Genomic DNA, 19,516 nt, shown 5'->3' with positions numbered 1-19,516 from the left:
CAAATCAATTCGTACTTTTTCGATCAGACTTCTCAATCAAAAGTTATAGACTAGAAACCAATTTCGAAAGAAAATTAAAAGGGCTGTAACTTTTGAACTAGTAGCCCAATCTTGGAACTGTTTGAAATTATGGATTCTACAGGCCACATTCTATAAGAAATCAAAAGTTATAGTCTAGAAACCAATTTCGAAAAAAAATTCAAAGGGCTGTAACTTTTGAACTAGTAGCCCAATATTGAAACTGTTTGAAATTATGGATTCTACACGCCACATTCTATAAGAAAATTTTTTTCCGGGTCGATCTGAGACAATTTTTTTTTCGGGGCCCAAAAAAAGGCAGTTATTACCTTCCTTTTTTATCAAAAATCGACTGCACCAAAATTTCTCAAAAAAACACTTTCTTATTAAAAGGTTAGCAATCTGTGTATGCTTAGATCTGTGCTTCAAGGCACAAAGATGCTGAAACGCACTGTACATTCATACAGGCAGCCGTGTTTATTTATGAACCAACAATCAACGAACCGTGCTAGTTTTATTTACTTGTTTTTATATCCGCATTGGAAGATAATCGGATCTATCTTTTATAAATAAATTAAAAACTAAAAACAAAACAGCGACATCTATGCAAAATAAAATGCAACCTATCAACTGGACGCACTTCATTCTGACTACCTTGCGCGTGATTTTTCGAATTTGAAGTTTAACGCCAATCTACACGTTCGTCCGTGAAGAGGCCCGTTTGGTTAGCGGGCACGTATTCAAGGGGGCCCTCTTTATCGCCCAGTGTCGGCGTCGGACTAGACGAAAAAAGTTGTACGATGACGTCTAAGTTAGATGGAATGGGAATTGTCATATCACGTGTACGACATTTTGACAACAAAAATATAACTTCTGAAAGTTTTTCGAAAAAGTGCCCAAAAGTGACTTTGCGATGTCGGGGACGGCGTGAAAATTAATTCGGGAGAATGTGCAGCGTTTAGTGCCCCAACGAGCCAGCAATGGACTCCATGACAGCTGACCTAACTTTACAAGACGTTCTGGGTGAGTGTCCGTTTTTGTTGGTCGAGGGGGCGATCGGGTCCAAGTTTTAAGGGGGCGTAATCGTGAAGGGGGCCGCAGAGGTGTTTGCGACGAGCGCGGGTGGCGGCAAAATACAACAACCACCTGTTGATTCGCGAGTGTTCGCTTTGCCTTTTCGGGGGGTTCAAAGTCTACACAATGAAAAACATAACCTATATTTAATACTTTGTTTTACAAAAAATAGAATATATTAGAAATTGAGGGGTGTCGGGTGGATGATCCCGCCGCTTTCGCAGATTTGGTTTCCGATGTCGCTCAGCGTGTCGATGTTCTGTATGTAGTCGCCTTTTCGGATGCATTCCAAAGTGTGTTTCACTCTCTCGGTTGCCTGCGGTTATGAGAGTTATTGTTAGTGGGAGCGAGATGCTACGTACCTCCACAATCCACGCTTGGGTCATCTGTTTCTCGTGCTGGGCGCTTGGCAAGTTGTTATTGAGCGATTGCGTACAGCGGGAGAGGATGACGACGCTGGTGTAAATGTCGAAGGTGCAGTTGGCGAGGCGGTTGAGCAGCGACTGCTGGTGCACGATACTCTTGCCGTGCTTGATCAGGAGGGCCTCAACCGATTGTCCGAAGGTGTCGATGCTCTACAAAAGCGAAACTGAGATGACTGGGTTATTTCTGGGTGGGTACCTTAGACAGAAGGTTGGCGGACGAGGCGAGGTCTTTGTGCACGAGATGATCCATTTGCGGGGGCGAACTCAGACCGACTGAGCGGACGACACGCTTCGACGCCTCCTCGAGCAGTACGCCCAGGTTCGCCGCCGGGTTTTTAAACGCCTTTTGCAGCTCTTTGAGATGGGCCCCCGCGTACTGTATGCCGGTCAGCGCGACGAGTAGGCGTAAAATATCGTTGGTCCCCTCGAAAATGCGGAAAATTCGTAAGTCGCGCATTACCTGCTCCAAGCCCGTCTCCTTCATGAAACCCATACCGCCCATAATTTGAATTGCTTCGTCGCAAACGTTCCAAGCCGCCTCGGACGAAACACACTAGAAACAAACACCAAGTTACAACCCGGGATTGACATTTAAAAAACACCCATATGGGTTTTTGGGGTTTTTTTTTTCTGTTCGGTTCACCCAAGAAAACAAAAAAACACTGCTCTTGGGTTACCCCCACCACCAAACCCGAACAAATCACACAATAGCTCACCTTTGAGATTGCGGTCTCGAGATGGTAGTGCTGGGAACCGTTGTCCATGTTACCAGCGATCATGTACGCCAATGACTCCGTTACGTACTGCAACGTGGCCATTCGCGCCAGCTTCTCCCGTATTCCCTGGAACGATCGCAGCTTCTCGCCGAATTGCGTGCGATTGACCGCGAATTCGGTCGCCTTCTTTACGCACGCCTTCATCGTACCGGCCAGGCACGCGGCCATACCGAAACGCCCGTTGTTGAGTATGTTCATGGCGACCTTAAATCCGTTACCGACCCCGCCGAGGACGTTCTCCACGGGCACCTTGACGTCCTCGAAGAACACCTCGGTCGTATTTGAACCCTTGATGCCCATCTTCTTTTCGGGCGGTCCGCTCGTTACGCCCCCGAAGGCGCGTTCGACTATAAAACTGGTCACCTTGTCCTTGCGCTCGCCGGTTTTCGGGTCGGTGACGCTGGTCTGCGCGAACACGGTCATCACCTTCGCCAGTCCCCCGTTACTGATCCAGATCTTCGAACCGTTCAAAATGTAGTGCTTGCCGTCGGGGCTCAGCTCCGCCCTCGTTCTGCAACAGAACAATTAACGAGGAAGCTAGCGGACATTGCCGGCTTACCGAATCGATGCGGCGTCCGATCCGGACGACGGTTCGGTCAGGCAGAATGCGGCAAAGTCGCCCGTCGTCAGTCTCGGGACGTACTTCTCCTTCTGCTCGGGCGTCCCGTAGAGCAAGATCCCCTTAAACCCGATGGACTGATGCGCGGCGAGCGTGACGGCCAGCCCCAAATCGTGCTTGCCGACGATTTCGACGACGCGTGCCGCCTGAGTGTTGGTCAGTCCGAGTCCGCCGAGCTCGGTCGGGGCCTGCGTGGCGAAGAAGCCCAGATCCCACAGTGCCGTTAGCGATTTTTCCTCGATGCTTTCGAGCTCGTCGTTCTTCTTGGCGTTGTTGATCTCCTCGAAGAATTTCGCGACCGGATCGATCAGCATGCGGACCGTATCCCTTTGATCTTCGTTTAGCGGGTTCGGGAACGGGAAGACTTCGCGCGCCTCCAGCTGACCCCGGAATAGGTTCAGCGTGAAGGATAAATTTTCGGATGCGGGCGAGGGTTCCTTTTCGGGCGCATTTTTGGGTTGGGGAGCAGCTGTCGACGCAAGACACCTAAAAAAACCAAATTAAAACAAAAGAACGTAAGTGAGGTTATGACAGTTACCTGGTATGTCTTAAATTCGCTCTAACAAATTTTGCAACTTGTAGCATTGTTGTTTAGTGGACGTTGTTACACGGAATGTTTTTATTAGGAGAAAATAATTATTTATTCTCGGACGTACTTTAAACTTTGTACCTTTAGCAATAATTTGGCTTTCTCATCGCCGGCAGAAGCCAGAGGCGGCGCAAGGAATGCGGGGAAAGTTTGATTTGCCATTAAAATCAATTATTGCAAAATTTCATTTCGTAAAGTACTGACCAGAGACGTATTTAATGAGATGACGTAATCGCCCTGGCTGTTTTTAGCGCAAGCCGTCTGCCAAGACAGTTTCGATAAATTGGACGATTGCGGTTAATTAATCAGTGCTCTCTCCAGTGGCGCCGCAAATTTTTTAAGTGTGATGGGGGTTCATTTCTGACGTGTGTTTATGACAGTTGTGTGATGTTTTGCCCCTTTGCTAGTCAACTTTCAATGAGTCAAGCCGCCTCTGACCAAAACTAGTTTTAATTATGTTTTGTATACAATCTTGAATTCATGAAATTAATTTGTTGTTTTATTCTACTCAAATTACTTGACCTTTCAGGTTTTCTGGTACTATAACCGCGCAGCGTCGCCGTGTCTCACGTTTTTGTATAACGCTATTAATTTTAACCTTGGAACACACGGTCGGTCAGTGGCACTCCTTAACTTTGAGTCGCCACATGCTCCTGTGATATTCCAAATAAGGGGAACCTTCGCTGGTACTCGCGGTCTCGCGACTTCAGATCGGCACACATTTTTCCCATGCTCTTCACTAGAACCACTTAGCTTTGGCGGCTTCGCCGCCTCAACTCCCTCTATTATTATGTCTTTTTTTTAATGATTTGTGTAATTTATTTGTTTTTACGAGTGCTGCTTATTGTGAATAGTATAAAAAATGATCAGACGACCGAAAAGTCAGTAGTAACACCAAACGTTTGTAGGGAGAAACGTAGAGCCGGAAAGTTTGGGGCGTATTGAATACCCCCAGAAAAATATTCTACAACAAAGGAGTATTCGATAACTTTTTACCTATAGCACTCTCGATGTCGTATTCCGTAAAAGATAATCGAATCTTTTTTTACTGGGGGGTATTCCATACGTAGTTCTGGGGGGGGACAGTTAATGCAGACTGCCCTCAGCAAACGACGAGTCAATAATTTTCTTTTAACATTTACCGCTGTAATGACGGGAAGAAGGGTCATTCGAAACTTTCTTTCGGAATCGCCCTCGTAGAAGGCCGTGTTTGTAAAAAAAAATGCACAAATTCAAGGACGATCCGATAGTAATTAATTATATAGATTTTGGCCGTCCCCCTCCTCGCCCCCCGAACAAAAATAAAAGTTAGATCGATACAAATTTTAGTTTTACGATCCGATTAGCATTGAATTATTGTTTTGCAACGGAAAAAAAAATGGAATAACGCGCATTGTTCTTCGCCATAACTGCTCATTGTTTCGTCCATTTGTTGTTCTCGATCGGCCGTATATTTATTTAACGCCAAAAACAATTAGAGTCGTTAATATTGTTGATAGGAGGGTCCTGCTTTCTTATGTACCCACTATTTACAGTAACCATAGGAACGGCGGGGGGGATAAATAGCGTTTAACTTGTTAAATATATTATTGAATTTTGAATTGAATGCAGTTCGCACTTGTCGCACTTTAAATTTGTTGTTTTGCGTTGGCGTTTGGGTTTTCGGTTGGGAAAAAAAGTGCCGCGAGAATTGCGCGCAACCGGAAATGAAAAGGGCGCGCGTTTTTTCCAATTTACGTATGGCGGCGGTGATCTAGAAACGATGGAATACTCGTGGACGATGGAGGAGCGAAGGGAAATTAAATCCAGAAATTTACCAGGTATAGGTAGCGTATCTCGCATGCTAATTTTCTAATGAAAGTAGCGGAAAATAGTAAAAGTATTGTGCTCTGTTAAACAAATTAATATATTTTTTACGCCGTTGCGGCGACGGACGCGCTTTTTTTCGCCCAAGAAAAACGAAAAAAGGTGAAATCGCGGTGTGCGTTTATTTAAATTTGCGTCTTTTGCCTTTCCCAATTTTAGAACACCGGTCGCCATGGCGACAGGTAAATAGCGATCCCAGTTAAATATCGATTAAACAATGTTGAATTAGGATGGGATTTTTATTAAGATTATTACGGATATTTTTTTCGTCAGCGCCCCCGCGAATTCGTCTTGCCCCCGCCTCGTCGCCACCGATTTCTGGGGCAGAGGGCTCGATTGTTTTAAGTAGGGAATGCGCCACCTGTTACGCTTTGGCGGACGAACCACTGCAGACATGATACGCAAATGAGAAGATGAACATGTTGTAGCCGGATCGAAGGACCAAAACATTTTTTTGTCTAAAAGGCTACTCCCCAGCACCTTGATGATACGTTGGGAAGTCGAACTCAACTCTTAATGAAATTCAATCGTTTCGTAGATCGAGGAGATTTCGTCGGCGGCATCGACAATGAAGCTTTGGATTTTTCGCAATTGGAAGCGTTCATCAACAGCGATGGATCTCAAGGTAGCGGAACGTACTTCGCGGAATCTCTCAATTCGACAACGCCAACATCGGGAAAGCTCTCAAACGTCATCGTCGACAGCAAACGGACGCCAGGGTAAGCATTGGATAATCCCAAACGGCCGCGTTCATAAATTTTCTGCAGACACTCACTGCCCGAAAGTCCTCCAGACAGCAGCTCGGAGCATCCGTACAGTCCGCAAGAGAGCTGCGATCCCCCGATCTCGACCTCGGAAGCGATCTACACGACACTGGGCCAGCCGATCTACAAATCGAATATACTCAATCCGATAATTAGCGATAACCTAATCCTGGGCTCTCACATCGTTGTCACCGATCAGAGCGCCGATGCTCAACTGCTCGACAACAGCGGAATACTCCAAGACGCTCGAATTTTAGTCAATAACGATCTACGAAACGGTAGCAACCTACTGAACATCCACTCCGATGCCGCCATCCTACACAATCGAATCCTGGTGGCGGACGAACCGAACCGTCCGATCATCATACAGAACGGCGCGGACCCGAATCAGAACTACACCGACCGCACGATTCTTTTAGAGAATTGCCCGCGTGCCGAAGTGCGCCGAACGACCAACGATCTTCTCCTCGTCAAAAGTGACGAATCGCAGCTGGTGCACTTGGGCTTCACGTCGAACATCGAAATGCAACTTCCCCAGCGGCAGCCGTCCGAAGGTCTATGCGAGACGGGCAGCATCGACAACATCCAAGCGGTCTACACCAACCTGCAGAACGCGTCGAAAAAGCGCAAACTCTCGCAGGATCTTCCGCTCGTCAAAAGCGAGCCAGGTACGAACGCGCCAAACGCCGACTCGCGCCCGAAACTCGCGTCTTTTCCAGAGCACTGCCTCCCTAGTCAATTGAGCCCGCCGGGCACGCTCTCGAGCACGATCGACGACGACTTCGCCGGATCCGAGGGATGTCTGTCGGAGGCGCAGTATCAGTGCATACGGTTCTCGGCGTTCCAGCAGAGCGCGTGGCACATGCTGTGCGACCAGAACCTCACCGAATTGTAAGTCGACCTTTGGCGAGTCGGCGGATACGCAAATGCAAAATTCTTTTCAGGCCGGCGCCGCACTATCGGGTCGACGCCGATAAGGGTTTCAACTTTTCGAACGCGGACGACGCGTTCGTTTGTCAGAAGAAGAACCACTTTCAGGTAAGCGATGAAGAGGTATGCCGTTTGCACTGGCAAATAGTCTTGATCTTTTGTTGCAAAATATTTCCCCGAGCAATTGAAGAATTTAAAAAAGATGATTTTTTCATCAATAATTTTGGAAAAATTTCCTTCTTTGCGTCATTTTGCCCTTTTGGTTAACTTAAAAAAATCCAAAATCATTAATTCAAAAATGGCTCATGATTCTGCAATAAAATAGATTTATCGCACTCCGCAGCTCTTTGCCTTATTTTTAGTGCCAGTAGTAGTAGTAGTCCACGTCCAAAACCTGTAACTTCCCCAGCCGCTCGAACAAATTACACGTGTAACTATAACCTTTTTTTAACATTTATTTATTTTATTTAAATTAAACGTCAAAAATAGCAAGCTTAGGTTCTGCTGTCGCGGTAGTTTCCATAGAAACAGCATTGTATTATGTTCTGAACATCATTTTATTTCGTGCTCCGCGTCCCATTTAAAATAAGAATGACGGATCACAATGATTTGTTTCACTTTATCTACCCTTGCGGTCAAAGAGCGCTTAGCCTACTCATTTAAACCTATTAGAATGTCAATTTTTTTATTTCCCTTCGTAAAATGTCACTGTCATTCCTTTGCGTGACATTGGTTCAAGTGTACGCGTACCGCTCATAAGTAGCGCTTATAACGCGCTCCTGATTATGTCTAGCGAGTCGTTCACCAGACATTTTGATAGCGTTCGGCAGGGGTAGCACTATCAGTTTCCGCGCGACAAACACTAAAGTATAGGGCCCTCACGGCGCAACGAGCGGTCTGATTAAAACTAGGTTTGAAACTCTGCTAGGGATCCCGTAATACGTTATCGATTCTAAATCAAAAAGTCACTAGATTTGACATTGAATAGAAAAGTAACTAGGTTTGAAACTCTACTAGGAGCACGTTACATAGAGCCGATAAGGAGCCGATTCTAACTCGAAAAGTAGTTAGGTTTGAAACTGTTCTGCTTGGGTTCGAATATTTGGTAATACGGTTCTGAACTAGGGTTTGTCAAAATTGGTGATTATCGATTTCGAGAGCATTAGTCATAGGCCATTCGATCGTTCGGGGGCATGCTGCAATGAGTTATTGATTGATTATCGATTTCGAGGTCCTGAGACCGCGTTATATACAGCCGATTCTAACTCAAAAAGTCACTAGAAAAGGTTTGAAACTGTGCTGCTTGGGTTCGAAATTTTGCTAGTGCGGTTCTGAACTAGGCTTTGACAAAGTTAGTGATTAACGATTTCGGGGACATGAGTCATAGGTCATTCGATCGTTCGGGGGCATGCTTCAAGGAGATATTGATTGATTATCGATTTCGAGGTCCAGGGACCGCATTATACAGGGCCGATTTTCACTCAAAAAGTCACTAGAAAAGGTTTGAAATTGTGCTGCTTGGGTTCGAATTTTTGCTAGTACGGTTCTGGACTAGGGTTTCACAAAGTTAGTGATTATCGATTTCGGGGATATGAGTCATAGGCCATTCGATCGTTCGGGGGCATGTTCCAATGAGATATTGATTGATTATCGATTTTGGGGTCGAGGGACCGCTTATACAGGGCCGATTCTAACTCGGAAAGTCACTAGAAAAGTAACTAGGTTTGAAACTGTACTGCGTGGGTTCGAATTGATGCTAGTACGGTTCTGGACTAGGGTTCTTGATAATGTAGGACGGGGTGTTGTGAGATTTCGCGAAGGGGGGGGGGCGCTTCCTTCCTCGTATCTGTGGGGGGACCGAAGATGATAAAGACTCCACCCAAGCAGGCATATGCCTCATACAAGAACCTTGGGTTTACAGGGGACGAGTCTGGGTCAGCTAACCAAAAGCTCAACTGCATCTTTCTCGATATCTGAGGGCGCCGGTAGTAATCTTCACGCCTCTTCGAGGTCGATAGCGATGGTTTAAGCCCCCTCTATCGCAACAGAACTGGGCCCCGTTGCTCTAGTGGAGCGCTCTCCCTTGCCTGGTGCAGCCGGAGCACTTGTGCCTGAAAGTTCTGCCGCTGGGGTGCCCGATATAATGCCTCATCTACACCAAATGATAATAATAATAGTGTTACCGGAGGAGGATGTCGCCGTTCCTAATTTTCGTTATACTTTCAATCTTAGTCATCGCCCCCGACATGTCCGTTTGTCTTATTTTCCTCAGTATCTCCTCCATGTGATTGGCTGTAACTTCACGAGCGCCGCCTCCTCGGGGTTTGTTGCCGTAGTTTGAGTGCCCCCACTACGAACTTATAAATTAAGATGGACTGCTAATGCTGAATTGACAAATGACATCTACATGGGGGCTACTTGGCGCGAAATTCAAATCAACTAATAAACAAGCATTAACCTCACGTTTTCTAAATAAATTACTGTGACACATGTCATTTTCCAAGGCTGCAATAGTCTCAAAACTTGAGCACTAGGAAAATTCCCCTAGAAAATAACTAAAACGTGCACACCATGGCCGCGCCCATGCTAGGGCCATTTCTACCTCTATGCAACTGTTTGATCAGCAGTCGATCTTAATTTATAAGTTCGTGGCCCCCACTCTCATTCCCGGATTTGATTTTCTTAGTCCTCTTTCTCTTCCTTTGTGTTTCCCATTCCAATTCTGACCTCCGCTGCCGTGAATGTCCACATCTGCTACGTTCAGGTCACCCACATACTTGGACCACTTGTTTTCTACCACCAGCAAAGGTCTTCCGAATCTGCTTGATTAATCCTTGCAGAACGACTCGTTCGAAGACCTTGGAGAGACGATAACCGTATCTGCTCGCTCCTGCACTGTTGTCTCTTGATATTTAGAGACCAGTCCGTGTCACTATCCGCTCTCCATTTCGGCTCTTTTCCTCCTACACTCAGCTGGTGTTGCCGGAATAATCGCGTCGTCCGTCGTGTTCCCCACCTCCCACTCCGTTGGACGTGTTGTTGCATTTCCAACTACGAGTCTTCTGGGTACGAGGAAGGAACCCCCCCCCCCTCGCGAAGTCTCACAACGCTAGCGTTCGAAGTCCCGTCCTACATTATCAAGAACCCTAGTCCAGAACCGTACTAGCAACAATTCGAACCCAAGCAGCACAGTTTCAAACCTTTTCTAGTGACTTTTTGAGTTAGAATCGGCTGTATATAGCGCGGTCGCTGGGCCCCGAAATCGATAAATCAGTATCTCATTGGAGCATGCCCCCGAACGATCGACTGGCCTTCTATGACTCATGCCCAAGAAATCGATAATCACTCACTGTGACAAGTTCAGAACCGTACTAGCTAATATTCGAACTCACGCAGCACATTTTCAAACCTAGATACTTTTCGAGTTAGAATCGGCTCTATATAACGCGCTCCTAGCAGAGATTCAAACCTAGTTACTTTTCTAGTCACTTTCAAATGTAGTGAATTTTTGATTTAGAATCGGCCCTACGCGCGCTAGCAGAGTTTCAAACCTAGGGACCTAGGGAAATTGCCCCCTCCCCCTTGCCGCGCGGAAACTGATAGTGCTACTGCTGCCGAACGCACACTCCATAACGTTCGCACATCAAATACAAGCAATGCAAGGGCAATTCACCTACACTAATTACAAAGAAGAATAAGTGTAAATTTACACAAAGCTACCTTATTTCTTTCGGCTCAACTATAAAAACACCCGCATCCTTCTCTCTCTTGCTCGAGGAAAAGCCATAGCGCGCAGCTACTTGCGAGCTTTCGTCCTTGTGCATTTGAATTATTAATATTCCCGCCAAGACATATACAGTGGCGTAGCAGATGCCTATTTTCGCCTTTTGTAAGTGCACAAAATTCTGAGAAGAAATTGTTTCTAGTCTCTCACTTTGTCTAGAGCCTTAATTCGAGAAATCTAACAGCAAATAGGCAGCGAATGTATCAGTTTGCTAATGTGGCTTTCAGATCACTTGCCATATACAGCTGCTGGGGGACGCGCAGTTCGTAAAAACGCCCGACGGTTTTCAGAAGATATCCAGCTTTCACCTGCACTTTTACGGAGTGAAATACGACTGTCCGACGCAAACAATACGCGTCGAGCAGAGCCAGAGCGATCGGAGCAAGAAACCGTTTCATCCCGTTCTGTAAGTACGGCGCCACCAGCGGCTCGACTCGGTCTCATTCGGACGTTACTTTCAGCGTGGAATTAATCAACTCGCAAGTGACGAAGGTGACGGTCGGCCGGTTGCACTTCAGCGAGACGACCTCGAACAACATGCGCAAGAAGGGCAAGCCGAATCCCGAGCAGCGATACTTTCAGCTGGTCGTCGGTCTGCACGCGCACACGACTCACGGAAACTTCGCGATCGTCAGTCACGCGAGTCAGAAGATTATCGTGAGGGTGAGTTGCGTCCCCGAAAAAAACTCGTGATCGCCAGCGCGCGGTTTCAGGCGTCGAATCCGGGCCAGTTCGAGAACGACGTCGAGCTCTGCTGGCAGAAGGGGCAGACGCAGGAGTCGATCTTTCACGCGGGCAAGGTCGGAATAAACACGGACCGGCCCGACGAGTCGCTCGTCATTCACGGCAACCTCAAGATAACCGGCCACATCATTCAGCCGAGCGACGTTCGGGCGAAGAAGAACATCGTCGAGTGCGACACGGCGAAGCAGTTGCGAAACGTGCAGAGATTGCGGGTCGTCAAGTAGGTCGTCTTCCGAATTGCCTCGGGCGAAAAAAAACTAATTAATTTTAGGTACGAGTACGAGCCGAGATTCGCCGCCCAGCTGAATCATATATGCGAAAGTACCGATACTGGCGTCATCGCGCAGGAGGTCGCCGAGGTGCTACCGGAAGCGGTCAGTCAGGCGGGAAATTTGGTGCTCGAAAACGGCGCGTCCATCGATAATTTCCTAGTCGTTAACAAGGAGAGGATATTTATGGAGAATATCGGGGCGGTAAAGGAGCTATGCAAGGTTACCGATAACCTCGAAACGCGTATAGATCAATTGGAGAGAATAAATCGTAGATTAAATAAATTGAGAAGAGACGATAGTTTAAAGTCGACCAGTACGGGTGAGTGCAGTTGAGGCGTAACACCCGTTAACGTCGACCTTTTTCTAGCGAGTAGCGGTAAGCACATACATTCCTCGAAGTGCTTCAAGGGCAGCCACTACACGGATAAAGAGCAAGAACTCTGCACGAATAAGTTCATTCAAATTATAATCGTCGTCTTAGTCTTAATTATGGCCTTTTGTCTTGCCGCGATTACGACGCTGTATTTAATCGAGGCGGCGCGCCACACGCAACTGCCGCAGGGGAGTCTGCAGAACGGGCACAGGTCGTTCACGACGAAGCGACCGATCAAGACCGTCAAGCAGAAGACGTGGCAGAACAATTACTCGCAACAGACGGTGGTGCCTTATAAAGAGCTCGGTAAGATCGTTGAGCGTTTACGCGTAATCAGCGCCGCGTTTTAGGAGTGATCAAAGCGTCTGAGGACTCCTCGAGTATTGTCGAGCTGCACACGCCGACCATCGGCCGACCCAACAACTGCTTCGACGTCAATGTCGGTTTTGAGAACGCCAATATTTTGTGCCAGGCAAGTTCCGTGCTTTATTGAAATAGACTTTTTTTTGTTTTTTGTTCTACTTCCATTTTCTTATGTAAAGTTTTTTTATTTCTCGTAATTTGCTTTACCGCAATTGTAGACTCCGGGTAAAATTTTGGAAATAGCGAAACGTTGGGGAGGGGGGTTGTTTTAATGTTATCTTTAGTTTTACAAGAAACTTTCGTTTCTACATCGTATACTTACATTCCCAGTAATGCGAAGATGTTCTTTCACAAAGACGATGTGAGTATTTTTAGTCTCTTCTGTCTGGAAATCACAATGGAACTATGGTGCACTGGGGGATATCCCCCCCAGACCGCCCCGTAACACTGTCTTTCACCCTTAGGGTTTTCACAATCGTTTGTGGGAAGATTATCATTCAGACGCTCTTTTCTAAAGAAATCTTGAAGTGAGGTAGTACCGGGGGGTCTGGGGGGTATGGAATACCCCCCAGCCATACTTGGACTTGATAACTCCGTATTAATAACTCCTTATCCTATCACCCTTTGTATTTTCATGGACGCTTTCTGGAAATGACAATGGAATCATCGTACACATACCCCCCCAGACCCCCTGTAACACTCTCTCACAAAGGTTTAGCCCTCAGGGTTGTTGCAGTGAATTAATTCGGGGGAAGGGGGTAGCTGTACTTGGACTTGATCACCTTCTGTACTTTCATGGGCGTTTTCTGGATGTGACAATGGAACCATCGTACACTGGAAAATGGAAAATTCCTCCGATAGGTATTCTCGCGCGATTGGGCGTTGTGCGCGGGTGCACTATCCTATTGGAGTGTCCAATTTTTGTTTTTTTTTTGTGCTTGCCGTAATTAAAAATGCTACGGCGGAACGGACGCACTCGAGCGCTACCAATGGGTACGGCCTTGCCACCGGTCAATGTCGGCGCTTGCAGCTCTTCGCGGGACGGCCGGGCAAACTCAATCGGAGTAAACGGCAACACCAGGAATCGGACGAACTCGGCAAATGGCGGCGGTCACTTCGAAAAAACTGAAACAAAATTACTAGCGGGAATGCAAGCAACAAAACACAAGGAACACAGCAACCGGCCAGCGTACCAGTTACGAAAGCTTCTGGTCATCGTAAAGAAAGAAAATTAGAGCGCATTCCGGGGCACCTCCCACGACTTGACTCTGATAACGTTTAATGCAAAACATTCATTTAGCTACTGGTAATTGCACTTACTTAATTGACCGGATTCAAATGTCCAAAGTCGGTAGTTCAATTGACACAATGGAACACGTAGACTGCACAGCCTCGACTGGTTTTAAGTTTGTTTTCAATTAACATAAGATAATTGAAATATTTTGATGGGAACGGTTGCAAACGGCGGATTAATTACAGCTTTTGTTTACGGTAGCTCTAGAAATTAAATCTTTACGTTCGGCACGACACTTTTCGCAACGAAGCGCCTCTAGATACCGGGTGTTCATCTACAGAGTGATCACTTAAACTGGTAACTTCCAGGTTTTGTTTTTGTACGTTTTGAGCGATTTTTCGGGTACACAAGAGCGGTTAGGTTGTTATCGTGGCTTGCCGTTCACTCGGAGTAATTGCAGATACACTGTTGCATTCCCCCGTCGCCCGAGGACTCGGACGTGACAATTTACGACCGCATCCAAAGGCAAACCGACAACCTCACGAAGACCGGCCTGCTGAACAAAGTCGCGAATCCCTTCCACACGAACAACATCGACAAACAGCTGCGGCAGAAGCGCGACTCGGACGATTGGAGCAGCCAAGATAACATCTTCGAGGCGACAGGTGAGCTCACTACCGATAGCCGCCGCTTGCGTTTGATCGACGCGCGATGTTTGCAGAGGATCACCTGTTCGCGATCGGGATACAGGGGAAGAGTTTCAACGTGACGCTCTCGTCGAAATACATGATCAACAACAATAACAACAATTTCACCTATTACATTCCGATCTCCAAGTATATGGCGGACCAGTACGTCAGCCTAATCTTTCGGTAATCGACGCGATCGCACTTTTCGTTTCTCACGAACCCGTTTGCAGATCCCAGCAGGCGAACATGAAGGAAATTGAGCACTGCTACAACGGCTACCGCAAGCACGAGTGCGGCGCCCCGATCGGTTTCGACGAAAGCAGCAAGCTGACGCAGCGCAAGGTCGACGAGAAAGTGCCGAATCCGCTCATTAGCTCGCGAAGTGTACTATTCGAGGTGGACATGGTCGGATACCAGTCGAAGGTTATGACGTACCGCGCGGCGTTGGGCCAAACGCAGGACATCTGCATGCTGTCGCCGTCGAAGGTCGGTTTGGAATTTATGGAGTACAACTTTCACTTTTTCCGTCATTGTGATGAGTAGCGCATGCCGTAGCAAACTAAGTCTTCGTGGACTCTAAGCCATTTACATAATTTGTGATGTCGTCAGACATAGGTAGCAATAACTATGTACTTAAATGAATTATTTAATAATTGGATAGTCGGAGTGGGAGGGCAAGTAGCGTTTAGTCAAAAATACTCCTGTACATAACCTCTAAATGTTTGTTAAATGTTAAGCGACACAATTTACCGTTGATCAACTTGCTAATAATAGACCAAACCTGCGATCCGTCCATATGTACATGATTGTTATTTACTCATGAAAGAAAATTGTTTTAGATGATATTTTTAAACAGATAGAAGATGTATTCGTACCAAATTGTATTTATTGTAAAGAGACACAAACATTGATAATACTCCCTAGTTTAGAACTTGGCACATTTTAATAAAGAAATATATTTTGGTGCACCTATTATAAAGTACGTAAATTTTTTATAAGTACAATTGTTTTATCTACTATATATTTTTAATGTTTCTTTTTTTTTATGTTATAAGTTTTTGTGATCTGATCAGTAAGTGTATAAAAGTTGTGTTAGTTCATGCTGGTTTTTTTTGTCTGTATTTGTCTAGTATTGGTGAAACAATGGTAGTGGATAAGCATCATTTGTACTACTAAGCGCATAGTGTAGGGGACGTTAAGCTTTCACCTCGAGAATTCATATTTAAGAATAATCGGTTTATTTTAGATGATTTAGATCCTTACCATGGCGAAAAGAAAAAAACTACTGGTGGAACTAAGTGGTCGATGGTGGCGCCCTCTGTACTGGTCAGGTATCGGCAACGGCTGGCTCACACACAAACGTGCAACGTGGTCTGTACGAGTATGTTCTGTATTCTGAGGAATAACATGTTTGTTTTAGGTGATCCCAATGTGAACCATGTGAGTAGGCTTCCCAACAGGATTTCCAACAGGCTGACACCGCTCGGTTCCTCTAAACAGGTATTGAATTTTTTTGTCTCCAGCTTGTGTCAGAATTTAGTGGTTTATGCCCTGATGGCCTATAGGAAACATGTTCGAACTCTGTGATGGTAGCCATTTTGTGTGCACGCTTTCTTTGTTTGACATGCTTCACGAAAGTGCAGTGGTCTTTTTCAATAAATAAATTAAAGTAAAAGCTAGCACAGATACCACCTGCGCATGGGCGATTCTGCCCTTCTATGACTATAAATATGTGTACCAAATTTGGTTCCAATCGGTTTAGCCGGACAAAATTTTACAAGAATTTTTTGATTGGCACTTTGTGTATTAGGAGCAGAAACACCTCCTCGCACATTATATGCTCCTGATATAACATTTGTAAAGATTTAAAACGAAATTTGGCTTTGAAGATTTAAAATTTAATTTGGTTTTGAAATATGTTTGTGGGTTTGTGGGACCTCCCGCCCAATCAGTCAAATAAAAAGCTTGAATTAATTGTCATTTTTACCGGTAGCCGTTTTGTTCATAATTTTGTTCGCCCTTCAGATAAACAAATTAGATGCATAACTTTGATTAATCAATTGGTTTTTCATGTAACTTGTCACTACAAATTTGGCGCAACGGAATGTTTTGCACCTTGGACACCAACGCTTTCGACGAGTAGTGCTTAGCCAACCCTTTTATTCTAATGTTAGCCTAGGCTACGATCGTTTGTGTAGGCCGCCGACCATCCTCGGTCCACAACGCTTAATTTACCGCTTTCGCTAAGTCTTTTATAAGTCGCGAGCACGCCCCTCAGGTTCCCAAAGGTAACGTGATGTAATAACACTCGGTAAGCGATCACATCTAAATTATTCATGCTCGTAATACTGTAATGGACACGCGTCTCAAGGGAGTTGGTTGATTTTTGGGTGGAGGGTTAATGTTTAATATAGAAATTACTTAATATTGGAGCAATTTAATACGCACGAATGCATTTGACGCACGCACAATCAATACTTTCAAATTTCCAAAATTCGTTCTTCCCCCCCTGCCTCTGGACGTTAAGATTTAAATATTATTATTCATCTCTTTGTATACCTATAGTGATTGAAAGTTGTAGAGAATTTCCAAATATCGCACAAATCGTATCTACAGTGCAAGGTTAAGTGGTCGATTGCATTTCCATTTTCACACCGTGGAACTCGAACCATATAATTATTTTACTATTATAGAAAGAGAAGTCCTAATTGGGACCTCATCGGGGACATGGATTGATTTTTACTAAACTAGGTCACGTTCATCAAAACAAAGACCAAATCAATAAGTGCATTTTGAACTCTTTATTTCCGTCGCCTTCTAGTCCAAATTTTAGGGAAAATTAATGTCCGGCTATCAAGAATTCTTGCAAGGTACCAGGAGATCATAATCGCTGAGGAGGTTTCAACGTTTTAATTTCGTTTAAACTTGGACAAGTTTTGTATGAGGAGAATATCTGATCCTAACACACAGAGAGAATATGTTTCTTCTTCAATGGAAAGGTTATTTTTTATCGTTTGTATCAGGAGAACATATAGGTATTATGCAAGGAAGTGTTTTTGTTTTTGGTACAGTTACAATACGTGCATTTTCTCTGGCTACCGGGAGATTATAATCGAACAAGAGGTCTTTTCCATGCTCGAGAGTAATTCGTTTACTCTTTTACAAGTTTTGTATAAGGAGCATATAAAATTCTAGCAGGTGTTGCTGTGTTTACATGGACAGCCTGTTAGAACATTTTTTCTGAATACCAGGAGAACATAATCGATGTAGACATCCTTGGGATCTCTGCAACGGTGAGAGATACAGTGTAAGTTAAATCATCTTCTAAGGGCACTGTTTTTCAGATCTGAATCTGTTAATAGAATTTCCATAACACACTAGATGTAGAGGCTACACTACTTTTTTATTTCTTATATGCTCTAGTGGGCGACGCTAAAGCCGAAATGCGGCTAAACGACTCATTTTAGATATAGATATGGGGGTTCAATTTAAAAAATGCAACTTTGATATAAATCACCCTGTATAACAATTGCAATTTCGTTGAAAATATTTTTAGGTTGTAGGCTTATGAGCTCTTCAACGTGCCCCGACAATGAATTTTAAATATTTACGTTAATAAATCCACAATCTTCCACCCATACACTAATGGCCCACCCTGGTATAGTTTAGGGTCGTATAAGAAAAACCAAACACCCTGTATAAAAACTGCATCGCAATGGATTTTACATAAAAAGTGCTTTAATAATAAGGAAGTTATGTGGAAATTAACTAAATTCGAGAAACGCCCCCTAGCGGCCAAACGATTAGAGATCTGTTTGCGCCAGTGATTTTCTTTTTAAAATTGACTCTTGTAAAAAGGGCCTATACCATTTTTGGAAAGACGACAGAATGAACTCATTAAACTATTTAGGGTTTTTAAGATATTTGTCTTTTGCAAAAGGGCCTAAAAAGGATTGTCACATGTAAAGTTAGTCATATTGTTCCACAAATATAGAAAGGGACCTTCTAAGAGACATTGATTGATTTTAGGAGAGTAGGTCACCTTCATCCAAACAAAGACCAAATCAATAAGTGCATTTTTGAACTCTTTATTTTCGTAAATAGAACAGTTTTCACAAATAGCCAAAATATTGCAGGTGCTGCTCGAGTTTTAAGGCAATTTCTATGAGCGTGTGACAAAAGCAAGCCCCTACTTGCGTACACTTCTAAATTTATGCATCGCCAGTAAAATTATCAACAGTTTTAAATTTATACAAAAATATTTAACAACATTAAAATAGACGCGCACACACAACATTACTACTTATTCTCTAAAGTCATAGATTTGAGCTTATCGAAGTTTGCTCCGCTGAACTGCTGGATGACCTTGCCGTTTTTGAAAAATATAAATGTTGGCATCGAGGAAATGTTGTACTCGGTCGCGATATCTTCGCACTCATCGACGTCGACCTTAAGCACCAGAATGGCCTGGCCGAGCTCGTTGGCGAGCTCCTCCAGTTTGGGCGCGATCATCTTGCACGGTCCGCACCAGGTCGCGAAGAAGTCGACGATCACCAAGGTGTCACCTGCGTCCTTGAGCTTGGTGTTGAAATCGTCCTGCATTAAAAAACATGATAAGATTAAAGGCGCCCGTAAAACGCGCCAATCGATAGTTTTGACGTTAATCGAGGTTTAACCTTCAAAATTGGAGGAAAAGATCCACACACCCACTTTTTTAAACATCCCATCCACTTTGAGAATTGCTCAAAAGAGAAAACGCACTTACCATGCTAGTGATGTGTACACTCATGATTGAAGATTGGGAAATTGACCGAAAAACGAATGGAAAACTCTCACGACAGCCTCTCACGAGAAAATCTAACAGAGTGGTGGAGTAAAACGTAACGGGAAATTAAAGCGGTGATGTCACATTGTCACTTTTTGAATTTTCCGCATACGTGTGCGCGTTTCTCCTTGTCTAACTCGCCGATGTAGCGGCGGTAGGAAAGAAATGGAA

The 19,516-nt window shown here is 44.8% G+C and overlaps 3 protein-coding genes across 5 annotated transcripts; 1 reads left to right on the top strand and 2 right to left on the bottom strand.

Annotated features, from left to right (window-relative positions):
* The first annotated feature begins 691 nt into the window (after nucleotides 1-691).
* Nucleotides 692-15,620, top strand: LOC116160984 (myelin regulatory factor homolog 1). 3 transcript variants are annotated; one of them, XM_031474145.1, is made up of 14 exons: nucleotides 692-1,041; nucleotides 5,906-6,086; nucleotides 6,135-6,799; nucleotides 6,851-7,022; nucleotides 7,076-7,169; nucleotides 11,073-11,251; nucleotides 11,307-11,508; nucleotides 11,559-11,809; nucleotides 11,861-12,180; nucleotides 12,229-12,540; nucleotides 12,585-12,706; nucleotides 14,292-14,496; nucleotides 14,553-14,703; nucleotides 14,751-15,620. In XM_031474145.1, exons 1-14 carry the CDS (start codon nucleotides 999-1,001, stop codon nucleotides 15,061-15,063), a joined length of 3,210 nt encoding a protein of 1,069 aa, XP_031330005.1. In that variant the 5' UTR covers nucleotides 692-998; the 3' UTR covers nucleotides 15,064-15,620. The 3 variants fall into 3 exon arrangements, with proteins under 3 accessions (XP_031330005.1, XP_031330003.1, XP_031330004.1); XM_031474143.1 differs by lacking the exon at nucleotides 692-1,041 and adding an exon at nucleotides 4,842-5,327; XM_031474144.1 differs by lacking the exon at nucleotides 692-1,041 and adding an exon at nucleotides 4,843-5,321.
* Nucleotides 1,220-3,737, bottom strand: LOC116160986 (very long-chain specific acyl-CoA dehydrogenase, mitochondrial). The gene is made up of 6 exons (XM_031474148.1): nucleotides 3,451-3,737; nucleotides 2,853-3,398; nucleotides 2,234-2,804; nucleotides 1,714-2,070; nucleotides 1,455-1,667; nucleotides 1,220-1,408 (listed from the first exon to the last, which is right to left on the bottom strand). Exons 1-6 carry the CDS (start codon nucleotides 3,495-3,497, stop codon nucleotides 1,271-1,273), a joined length of 1,872 nt encoding a protein of 623 aa, XP_031330008.1. The 5' UTR covers nucleotides 3,498-3,737; the 3' UTR covers nucleotides 1,220-1,270.
* A 2,972-nt stretch (nucleotides 15,621-18,592) lies between the features above and the next one.
* Nucleotides 18,593-19,444, bottom strand: LOC116160989 (thioredoxin-2). Its single transcript, XM_031474152.1, has 2 exons — nucleotides 19,286-19,444; nucleotides 18,593-19,116 (listed from the first exon to the last, which is right to left on the bottom strand). The coding sequence occupies exons 1-2, from the start codon at nucleotides 19,307-19,309 to the stop codon at nucleotides 18,820-18,822; spliced, it is 321 nt and encodes a 106-aa protein (XP_031330012.1). The 5' UTR covers nucleotides 19,310-19,444; the 3' UTR covers nucleotides 18,593-18,819.
* Nucleotides 19,445-19,516: the final 72 nt, after the last annotated feature.

This window comes from Photinus pyralis, unplaced genomic scaffold (assembly GCF_008802855.1).
Source record: "Photinus pyralis isolate 1611_PpyrPB1 unplaced genomic scaffold, Ppyr1.3 Ppyr1.4_LG10, whole genome shotgun sequence".
In the NCBI taxonomy this organism is placed as follows: domain Eukaryota; kingdom Metazoa; phylum Arthropoda; class Insecta; order Coleoptera; family Lampyridae; genus Photinus; species Photinus pyralis.
Note: the sequence above shows the minus strand (reverse complement) of the source record. Positions and strands in the feature narration are given on the sequence as shown.

Excerpts from the sequence above, each read along its gene's own strand:
- LOC116160986 (XM_031474148.1), bottom strand. The coding sequence starts at position 3,497 with ATGCTACAAGTTGCAAAATTTGTTAGAGCGAATTTAAGACATACCAG. Across the intron at positions 2,805-2,852 it reads TCGGACGCCGCATCGATTCG|AACGAGGGCGGAGCTGAGCC; the intron begins GTAAGCCGGCAA and ends GTTCTGTTGCAG. Across the intron at positions 2,071-2,233 it reads TCGAGACCGCAATCTCAAAG|TGTGTTTCGTCCGAGGCGGC; the intron begins GTGAGCTATTGT and ends GTTTGTTTCTAG.
- LOC116160984 (XM_031474143.1), top strand. The coding sequence starts at position 5,264 with ATGGAATACTCGTGGACGATGGAGGAGCGAAGGGAAATTAAATCCAGA. Across the intron at positions 14,497-14,552 it reads TAACATCTTCGAGGCGACAG|AGGATCACCTGTTCGCGATC; the intron begins GTGAGCTCACTA and ends CGATGTTTGCAG. Across the intron at positions 14,704-14,750 it reads TACGTCAGCCTAATCTTTCG|ATCCCAGCAGGCGAACATGA; the intron begins GTAATCGACGCG and ends ACCCGTTTGCAG.
- LOC116160989 (XM_031474152.1), bottom strand. The coding sequence starts at position 19,309 with ATGAGTGTACACATCACTAGCATG. Across the intron at positions 19,117-19,285 it reads GTGTACACATCACTAGCATG|GACGATTTCAACACCAAGCT; the intron begins GTAAGTGCGTTT and ends TTTTTAATGCAG.